Source organism: Nansenia antarctica, assembly GCF_963989245.1.
Source record: "Nansenia antarctica genome assembly, chromosome: 18".
Lineage (NCBI taxonomy): Eukaryota > Metazoa > Chordata > Actinopteri > Argentiniformes > Microstomatidae > Nansenia > Nansenia antarctica.
In genome coordinates this window covers 20,629,333-20,639,504 of record NC_137691.1, presented here as the reverse complement: position 1 = coordinate 20,639,504, position 10,172 = coordinate 20,629,333, and the positions used below count along the sequence as shown (strand labels likewise).

Here is a 10,172-nt window from a genome sequence, read left to right as displayed (position 1 = left end):
TACATACACACACACACACACACACACACACACACACACACACACACACAGCAACCTTCCTCTTGTCCTTCAGTATGTATATCCTGGTTTGGAGGAAGCAGAAGGAAATAAACAAATAAAAAGTTTTGACCTCTCTTCCTCTCTGTGGTTCATACACATCAGTTCCTGTTAGAATAAAGAAGCACGCAACACTTTAACTTCCCACGAATATCCAGCTGTTGAGTCCCTGTTGAAATCCCCAGAATTTCTCCATACTGAACAAGTATGGTGAACAGGACAGGGGAGGGAGTAGCAACAGACAAATTACATTCAGTTACAATATACAGGTTGGACAATAATCAATACAATTCTTTTTTTATTGATTATTATTGGTGGTTAGGTTAAGTATGTTCTGTAGGGTACAGATCCACAATATGTTTGTGGAAATAGTTATGGTAGTTTTATAATACAACAGCTATAATAGCTTGTATGTCCACTATGTCCCAATGGTAATGTGTCTTTGTTAGATCTGTATGTATACGTGTCGTACTGATGATGTCAATGTTTGTGTTCAGGATCCGCTCCAAGATGACTTGCCAAGGCGGAGACGGCCTCTAAACATGAACCACTACGCCAACAAGAAGAGTGCAGCAGAGAGCATGCTGGATGTGGCTCTGCTCATGGCCAACGCCTCCCAGCTGAAGGCTGTGATGGAGCAGGGCCCCGACTTCACCTTCTACACCCCCCTTATCACCCTCATAAGCATTTCCATCAGCCTGCAGGTCCTTGTGGGCATTATGCTCATCTTCATCGGTAGGTCTCTGTCTTACCGTTATGCTCCTCCTCCTCCTCCGCGCTGATAAGGCATTAAAACAGAATTTGTCTTAAGTATTGATCTTCCTCCCCAACTCTGGGACTAGATTCAAACCCCAAGGAACTGAGCCTAGTTTATGAATGAAGTGAATTGATTCTGGCAAGCGTTGTCTGCCTCTAGAGCTGCCTGGGAATGGCTCTGCTGAAACAACTCTAACACCCCAACCTGTTCTTATGTCTCCCTGCCAGTGGCTCCATTTGTGTGTGTGGGAGTTAGAGAATGAATGTTTTGTGCATTTGTGACAGGAGCTGGTGAAACCGGCAGCCGATCAAATGTTCAGACTTTTATTCTGAAAAATTTAAGTAAATGTCGATGTTGTTGAAAATCACTGACACACTCGCTAGTCAACTAACACAGCTTGTTTTGTGAGCCTGCTAACAATGTTAAGTATTGTTAAAGTTAACTAGGTAGCAGTGGGGATTACTCAACGAATCCATTGCATTGCAATATTTTGACTTGACTAACGAGTGTGTCATTGATTTTCAACAACGTTGAAATACATTTTTCAGAATAAAAGTTAGAACAATTTGATTGGTTGCTGACTTGTTCCCGGTTTCACCAGCTGCGGTCACATTTGTGTTCTCTCTAATGTAATCTGTTTCCAATTAGAAGAACTCAATAAAAAGACCTGAGGGTGAATGACTTTCGTTATAGGGAGGTGTGTTTGTACTGAGTCAGCGTGTGAAAAATGCAAACCTGCGTCCTCTCTACCATCACAACATAGGACTTCCCTCCTCTCCAGTGACTGAGGCAGTCAACTATAAAATGAACGACATTTACTTAATAGATAATGATTCACCTGAGGGCAGCAAATGTCACAAGCTGTTTGTTCACCTGACCTTGCTTGACAATTAGTGTGATACCATACATCATTTGACAAGACTGAAATGATTGTTTTGACGCCAGTCTTCAAAACATATATGTAGAAACTCTACTGATGTAGAACCCTCTCTGCTTTGAAGACTTGAGGATGTTGGAGTGACTAAGTTAATGCACCGTGCTTTGATGTTTGTCTTGTTCTACAGTGAAGTGGAACCTTAATGATGAAAACATGCACTTCAAGCTGAACATTATGGAGAACATTGCCACAGCATTTGTCTTCATCATCGTCGTCGTCAACATCTTTGTCACAGCCTTTGGCGTCCAGCGGCCCAAAGCAAGCGCCTAACAGTTCTCCCTGACCCAAGGTAACCTGCTATTACACAGGTATATAAGGGCATCGTGTTTGTGTATATATAGCTATGGACCATGTACTAATGTTGATCATTTAGAAGTTCTTGATTATTGTACATGTACTCATATTACCAGGTTTTTATGAGCATTGTATGTACCTGAAATATATGCTCACTGTCTCATACAGGAATATTTGAGCTGTACTAAAGCTGTGTTCATGTTCCCTTACAGGCCAGTGAACATCAGGATTCCAGTCTTCCATAAGCCTTAAGCTGTCAACTTCTCTGTGTCCCCAAAGACAGACAGGATCAACTCTACAGTTTGCACAGACTCTTCATATCCACAGCCAGTCAGTAAGGAAGTCTCCCAGTCTGGCATTGACATCTTCTGGTCATTTTAACTCATGTCAGGGTGTTACTACTATGTCTTGTTATAATACTTGTTGTGAGAGCATTAGATTGCTCAATGACCAATGACATGAAATGATTGCCTTTTCAAATGTAATCTACGACATCAGGTGTTGCCTTTATAGACCCCGCTTCTCTGTGTGTTGTGTGTGTGTGTGTGTGTGTGTGTGTGTGTATGTTGTTAATACACAAGTTACACTTCATTGTTAGAACCCACTTATACTTAACAGTACAGATTATTTCTCTTTACTTGTTGGCTATATGTTCAGTGTCACCGTATGTCCTGTATACCTCCTACATACACTAGCACACACACACACACACACACACACACACACACACACACACGTACACACGATAGAATAAAGAAGCACGCAACACTTTCATTTCCCACAAATATCCAGCTGTTGAGTCCCTGTTGAAATCCCCAGAATTTCTCCATACTGAACAAGTCCAGAATATGAAAGAATCATATTTTTATGGGTTAGGGTTACGAATCACATTCATAATGGTGAACAGGACAGGGGAGGGAGTGGCAACAGAGAAATTACATTCAGTTACAATATACAGGTTGGACAATTATTTTATTATTATTATTATTATTATTATTATTATTATTATTGGTGCATTCTAGGTTAACAATGTTCTGTAGGTTACAGATCCACAATATGTTTGTGGAAATATTTGGCATCCAGACAGACATCTTCTGGTCATTTTACTGGTGTCACTGCTATGACCAATGACATTAATTGATTGCCTTTTCAAATGTAATCTACTACATCAGGTATTATGTCGCTCAGTTTACAGAGACATGTAGTTCTAGAAATACTCAGCCCGTATAGACCCTGCTTCTCTGTGTGTGTGTGTGTGTGTGTGTGTGTGTGTGTGTGTGTTTCTTTGCTCTGTACCATACACACTGGCAGATGTGACTCCTGTAGTCTCTTATAGCTGAAGCCCAAATCACCCTCTTCTCAACTGCCTTCATTAATGCAGTAGAGGCCTGCTCATGTTTTGGAATGAAATGTGTCCATGTGTTTTAGATTCTGGGTCCACACAGCTCCTATTGTTGTAGTCACAGTCACACTATTCATTATGCCGCAGGCCCTAGCTTTATCCAGGCAGTACTGCAGTGGTCTCTAGTGGTCAGTAAATAGCTGTACAGTTTACGGTTACCAAACTACCACCCTCTGTGTCAAGACTTGAATTTGCATGTTGCCTTACATGTAATATATACAGGGTTCGAGTTATGTGGGAGCCAATGGGAGCTGAGCTCCCATAGAGATGGTCTGAGACTCTCTGAGCTCCCATGAAGGCAGTAAAATCAAAAATCTGTGGGGGTCGCTAATAATACATTACCACAACTATTATTTGATCAAAATGTCAATGTAATGAATATTATTCAATTTATATTATAAATATTGTAAAATAAACACGTTTTCCAAAAGAGCTACGCGCACCATTAATCTCCTGTGAATGACAGTAGGCCTTTGACTGCCTGCACTTCACCACCAAGACACCATGGGGCGCAGTAGAATATTGTGCAACAGCAAAAGGTTGATTAATCAGCTGTGCGGTAAACCGTTGGAACACACAGTGCACAGCTGATTAATCAATTAAACCAATAGAGTGAGACAGGATATGTTCATATACCAGTTGCCTTTCAGGAAGTAGTGAGATCGTGCACCTAGCCTATTATTGAGAAGCAAACATTCATTCATTAGCTATACAGGAGTATATACATACAGTAGCTACCATGCCGCCCAAAAAAAGGCCATTTTTTTACCCTCTCCCGTTCATCCAATCTTGGATAAAGAAAGGACATCGGACGTCAGCATCATGGGTTCCAGGACCGCGACCGCAGCCTACTGAAAACAGACCAAACAGGTCTATCTTGTCTCCGTAAAGGTAAGGTGGCTTTTACTTTTTACTAACCTAGTGTACATGTATTTTTCGCTCCTTCTGTATAGCAAAAATAACACAATTATTGGCCGAGATACATGTGTGACTATCGCTTTTATAGCTGTTGTTTCATGTGGGGCTGTTGATGTGGTGAAATGATTAGCCTGCAGCTGTAGCGTCAGGATATGTTGGTATTTGAGGAGGAGGATGAGGATGAGGATGATGTTTCGGTACCGGTACCGTTTTTAAAGTATCGATTTGTCACCGGTATCGAATAAAACCCAAACTGTACCCAACCCTAACTATATGTTTACATGCCAACTAATTAGCTAATTCATTTCTGTCATTTAGAGCTGAGGGGAGCAACAGAGAGACGGACAACAGGACAGTAACAGAGAGACAACGGGAGAGGAGAGCAATAGAGACAGAACTGAATGCACTGAACGTTTTTTTTTTATTCTTTGCATTATTAACACTGTTGTGTTATTGTGGTATTAAAGTGTTTAAGTGTTTTATGGTAAAGCATTATGAGTGGTGTGTGTGCAGGGTGCTCGTGAGTTGTATATTTTGGGGAGGGGGGAGGCTTGTGTATGGGGGCGGGGGGTCCTCACACAAAGGAGTAGCCTAGGGCCACTGACCACCTTAATCCGCTACTGCCTATAGCTAATTAAAACTTGTAAGTCCCATCGCTGTGTGGGCATGATTCGCGCGTGCATGAGAACATTTCGCACTGTTATTTTGGAGACCCCCACAGAGATCAGCTTATAACTCGAACCCTGAATATATACATATCTCAGATCTATGCAAGATACAGTAAATGTGTTTTATATTGTGTTAAGTGTTTCATACCTTGTTTAGACCTAAGCCCTGATTTTGTCTTAGTTTCTCTTCTCCCTTTTTTTATTCTTACATTTTTTAATGAAGAACGTTTTTTTACCATATTGTAAATTGTTCTTATTTCATGCACAGTAGAAAACATGCAATTCTAAAATGAAGTTTTTAAAGAAATAAAATATACAAAAGTCTCCTGTTACTATTTGTATTGCTCATGCATAGAAAGACAGTATATAGTGAAAAGTCACACAGTTGTATAAATCATGATGGCACTTTTAAGCGACGGCAGTGTAAACAGTATTAACAGACAGACATCATTGTATAGAGTAGATGAGCTGTGACTCAGACAGTCTCACTCCATAATATCTACATTACATATGTATACAGTGGGGTACATATATAAGAGAAGGTTCTGTACTATGAAGTATGAAGCTCTATAATTATCACACTCCACTCCCCACACCATTAATAGTTTCCCTGTGAAGCAAAGCATTGTTTAAGGCAAATTAGAAAGGCATTACACTTACACATGTCAGAGATAATATGATACATATGAGAAAACATGGTACCTGTGTTAAATAAAGCTTTGGAAGTGCTTAATAACATTTGGAACAAGAGGTGACAGCATTGGATTAGGAGGGGGAAGAACACTGACATGTTTTCACTGACTTCTAACCTTCAGTGGACGTTCAGAACAACAAACGTTTTCAAAGAGTACTATCAACTGTACATTATTCCAAGACCAAGCTTTAAGCACCAAGATATGTTAACCCCTTAGTGTGCACAATTCTAGTGAATACAAAGATCTTGTATGGGTCACCCATGTAGTGCCTAGCTATAATCACACTGGACCTGGGTTCATCAATTCAGAAGGCATTATGTGATGGATATTAACCAAATACAAACGCTGAAATAACAGCAACATTATGTCCTCACACTTACATGTTTCCCTTTCTAGACCATATCCCTCTAGGTCTAGGCGTAATTGCTATAAATGTAGAACTTGATTCCTTTCCTCAAACAAAATAAACATTGTAACATAAAAACGTCGTATAAATACCCTTTGTTATTTGTTTTTTTTAAACTCCTGAGGATACAGTATTTTAAACAATTATTTGAAAATGATGCTCTGTCTAAATGATGCTCTGTCTAAAGTAACAGTACTTCTTCTGTACAAACCCTTGCATTTTGCCCACAGTTTCCACACTCAGGACGACTGAGACCAATAACGGACTTGGGTATATTGATCCTAGGCTCCTGATCAACCATGGACACTAGAGAGGTTCTCTATTGGAACTCAGTAACTTAGGCTTTAGTGTTTTAGTCCCAATTCAGCAGGGAAGAGGCATGGATGCCCAATAATTCCATACAAAATACTTTTCTTATTTTAAAACAGTCGAAAGACATATACAGTATGTACAGAGTTGTAATAAACCCCTGCATGTGTGTAGTGTGGTCTGGAGGTCCTGAAGAATATAGTATGCCTGGAGTAGGTGTTGTGGTGAGACACTATTTACTGATCCCATCTTCGGTGTACCATATGAGGACCTCTCTGGCCCGGCGGCTCAAGCCGAGAGCAGCCATACCGAGGGCCCTGCTGCCACCTGCGACTCTGGACTCTGCAGGATAATAGGGTAAGACGGGTTAGAAGTCTCATGGTACAGGGTTCTCTCCTACCAAAGCTTGAAAACATGCTTCAACAAGTATAACAATACTACGACGCAATGTCATGATTACATTGAGCACAAAGCGAGTTGTAATACACAATGATATTTCCTGCTGGTCTGTTTTTCTGAGGGACAGAAAAGGACAGGAGGTACTCTCACCTCCATAGTAATAGAGTAGGACAGGAGGTACTCTCTCCTCCATAGTAATAGAGTAGGACAGGAGGTACTCTCACCTCCATAGTAATAGAGTAGGGAAGGAGGTACTCTCACCTCCATAGTAATAGAGTAGGACAGGAGGTACTCTCTCCTCCATAGTAATAGAGTAGGGAAGGAGGTACTCTCACCTCCATAGTAATAGAGTAGGACAGGAGGTACTCTCACCTCCATAGTAATAGAGTAGGACAGGAGGTACTCTCTCCTCCATAGTAATAGAGTAGGACAGGAGGTACTCTCACCTCCATAGTAATAGAGTAGGACAGGAGGTACTCTCTCCTCCATAGTAATAGAGTAGGACAGGAGGTACTCTCACCTCCATAGTAATAGAGTAGGACAGGAGGTACTCTCACCTCCATAGTAATAGAGTAGGACAGGAGGTACTCTCTCCTCCATAGTAATAGAGTAGGACAGGAGGTACTCTCACCTCCATAGTAATAGAGTAGGACAGGAGGTACTCTCACCTCCATAGTAATAGAGTAGGGAGGTACTCTCACCTCCATAGTAATAGAGTAGGACAGGAGGTACTCTCACCTCCATAGTAATAGAGTAGGACAGGAGGTACTCTCACCTCCATAGTAATAGAGTAGGGCCATCCCTACTGCAGCACTGAAGCAACTCAGGAAGAACACGGGACCTGGAGAGGGAGGTGAACAGAGAGTTTAGATTAAAACTGTGTGTGTGTGTGTGTGTGTGCGTGTGTGTGTGTGTGTGTCGTTGTGTCCACTGTTTTGTGTGTACGGCTTACTTCTGTCATTAACCAGATATCTCTGGTGGGTGGGGATGCCTGGAATAGCGAACAGGTCTACAGAACCTGGGGATGAGATTGATCAACTGCTACATTGTACACAACAAACTCCCTTACACAGCCACCCACATAACTCAGAACAATCAGGTGAAAGAGTCCATATATAAAAAAATAAAATAATAATAAAACATTTTTTTCCATATTTTAGACAAATATTGATTCCATTGAAATAGACAAAGCAAGCCGAGGGCTCCAGTAAGTGAGATCTAGAGGACACACCTCGGAGGCGTAGGCGTGTGGGGAGGCTGAAGTAAACCTCCTCCACATGCAGATGGAGAGCCCGGTAGAACTCCCGACACGCCTCCTCACCTTTCCCCTGCAGGTGAGCTAAGAGCTCTGCCAACCGGACACAGGTGGGCACATCCAGGTCTCTAAACTGGATTATGTCATATGAGGAGAGACAAACAAATCTGTACAGACATAGCCTGCATGTTCAAGTGAATAACTATAGATTCTGAGACCACCACCTGCATGTTCAAGTGTTTACATGAGGGCAAAGTATATTTGTCCTTCAAAATCTCGCAATAAAACATGCATTGCAATCACTACATTACTGGGGGATCACTCATACTATTTAAGACAGACAAGGGACTACTATAACGGGGGACAGACTCACTTTAGTGGCCTCCTTGTCTGTGAGGATCTGGGGGTAGATCCTGTTGAGCTGCAGGATGAGCTTGTCCACTAGTTCAGTGTCCAGTCTGCGGTCGGCTCTGAGGAACCGGCTGTCCTCCAGGAGCTGCTCATGGAAGGTTTCTGTCAATCACATGTTTCAGCATGAAATGGGGAAGTGAGGGAGAGCTTTAACAGGGTATATACAGGAATCTTGAGGTTAATTTCAATACCTTTCTAAGACTTTTTAAAAGACCTTGTCAATATTTTTCCAGACCTCACCGCCACTTGGAGCTGTAACCATTGACATCAGTGACACCTTTAACTTAACAGTTTTAGTTTGCAATAGACTAAACCACTATCATACAACACCATTTCCGGTTCATCTTTGTTTTCTAATAAAACTAAATAAATTCACGAACTTTTAACTTTTAACGTTTTTAGGACTCAAACTCTTTGGACAGAGTCTAATTCAGAAAAACACCTACAAAATTCAAGACCTCATAAAATCGTGATATTAAGACTTTTTAATACTTATTAAGGGTCTTGATTTTCCCAAAATGGATTTATCAACTTTTAATACTTTTCAAGACACCGCGGATACCCTGTTTAAACAACCGCTTCAACGAGGGGCAGCAGGATAAGGAACAGTTCTCTTTCTGATGATAGGGACATGTCAAGAAACCTGGCAGAAATACGGCTTAAGATTGAGCCGTAGGGCATTAAAAAACATAAACAAGCAGTTGAAAGAAATAGCCCACACCAAAACCAGCTGTAGACTTTGAAACAAGTACAGTTGAGCCCATATTTCTACAGAAACTCCCAGTGTTGTTGGCTTATATGGATGTGTTGACATGTGGGAACGCGACAGACTAAAAAGTGAAATCTCACGAAACCCAGCGTTCTACGGGTCTGTCGCTGTAAACATCATCTCATAACTTATGATTATTAAAAACGGATGTTGACGAAATAATACAACACTTAAAAAAACATATAGAGGTATATTTTAATGTTGAAATGTAACAATATATTGTCATATAATTGCCACAAAAGTGCATTTGATATTTTGTAGTTCATGTTATTTTTGTAGAATTATTCCTAGCGTCCACATTCTGTCACGTGACCTAACACCCTACTACAGTAACTTGAGAGACGGAACATTGGAGAGTCGCGCCAAGAGTTTGACATGGGAGAGAATGTAGGTCCTCCATAGGTCCTGTGACCAGCTGCAAATAGACACAGACTCACTAGTGGAACACTGCAGTTTACAGGTTAGGTTAGGTTACGAGCATTGTAAGCACCATAACTAACATAAGAAGTTCACATTGGCAGTGCCGTTGCAAAGACAAGGAGGCATTCCCTTATGAGCACATTCTAGCAGCGCAGGACTTCTTTACTGTTCAAAGCGCGTGATCACAGACCACGTGGGTGTGAATGATTAAATATGATCTGCGACAAATAGACAAACTCAGTAAAAACAAGTAAGCAACAAACCTCCCATTGTAGACTGGTCCCTGCTGTCCTTTGTCTGGCCACTCCCCTCACAGTCATCTGCAGGGGGTGGCGTTAAGTTTCCCCGGAAATCTATGGCTGTGTTCGAAATGGCATACTAGCATACTGCATACTCAATTAGTATATACTGCATATTGCTTACTAAATTCATAATAAGTATGCCAAAACCAGCCGACCGAAAATCTAGTATACAT

At 41.2% G+C, this 10,172-nt stretch overlaps 2 protein-coding genes across 2 annotated transcripts; one reads left to right on the top strand and one right to left on the bottom strand.

The window, feature by feature from the left end:
• Positions 1–623: 623 nt before the first annotated feature.
• On the top strand, positions 624–2,423 carry LOC308173154 (ninjurin-1-like). Its single transcript, XM_080548136.1, has 3 exons — positions 624–792; positions 1,879–2,040; positions 2,258–2,423. Exons 1-2 carry the CDS (start codon positions 639–641, stop codon positions 2,019–2,021), a joined length of 297 nt encoding a protein of 98 aa, XP_080404262.1. The 5' UTR covers positions 624–638; the 3' UTR covers positions 2,022–2,040; positions 2,258–2,423.
• Positions 2,424–5,393: 2,970 nt separating this feature from the next.
• On the bottom strand, positions 5,394–9,991 carry card19 (caspase recruitment domain family, member 19). The gene is made up of 6 exons (XM_080548135.1): positions 9,961–9,991; positions 8,471–8,610; positions 8,074–8,230; positions 7,795–7,860; positions 7,618–7,683; positions 5,394–6,785 (listed from the first exon to the last, which is right to left on the bottom strand). Exons 1-6 carry the CDS (start codon positions 9,965–9,967, stop codon positions 6,676–6,678), a joined length of 546 nt encoding a protein of 181 aa, XP_080404261.1. The 5' UTR covers positions 9,968–9,991; the 3' UTR covers positions 5,394–6,675.
• Between the last annotated feature and the right edge of the window lie 181 nt (positions 9,992–10,172).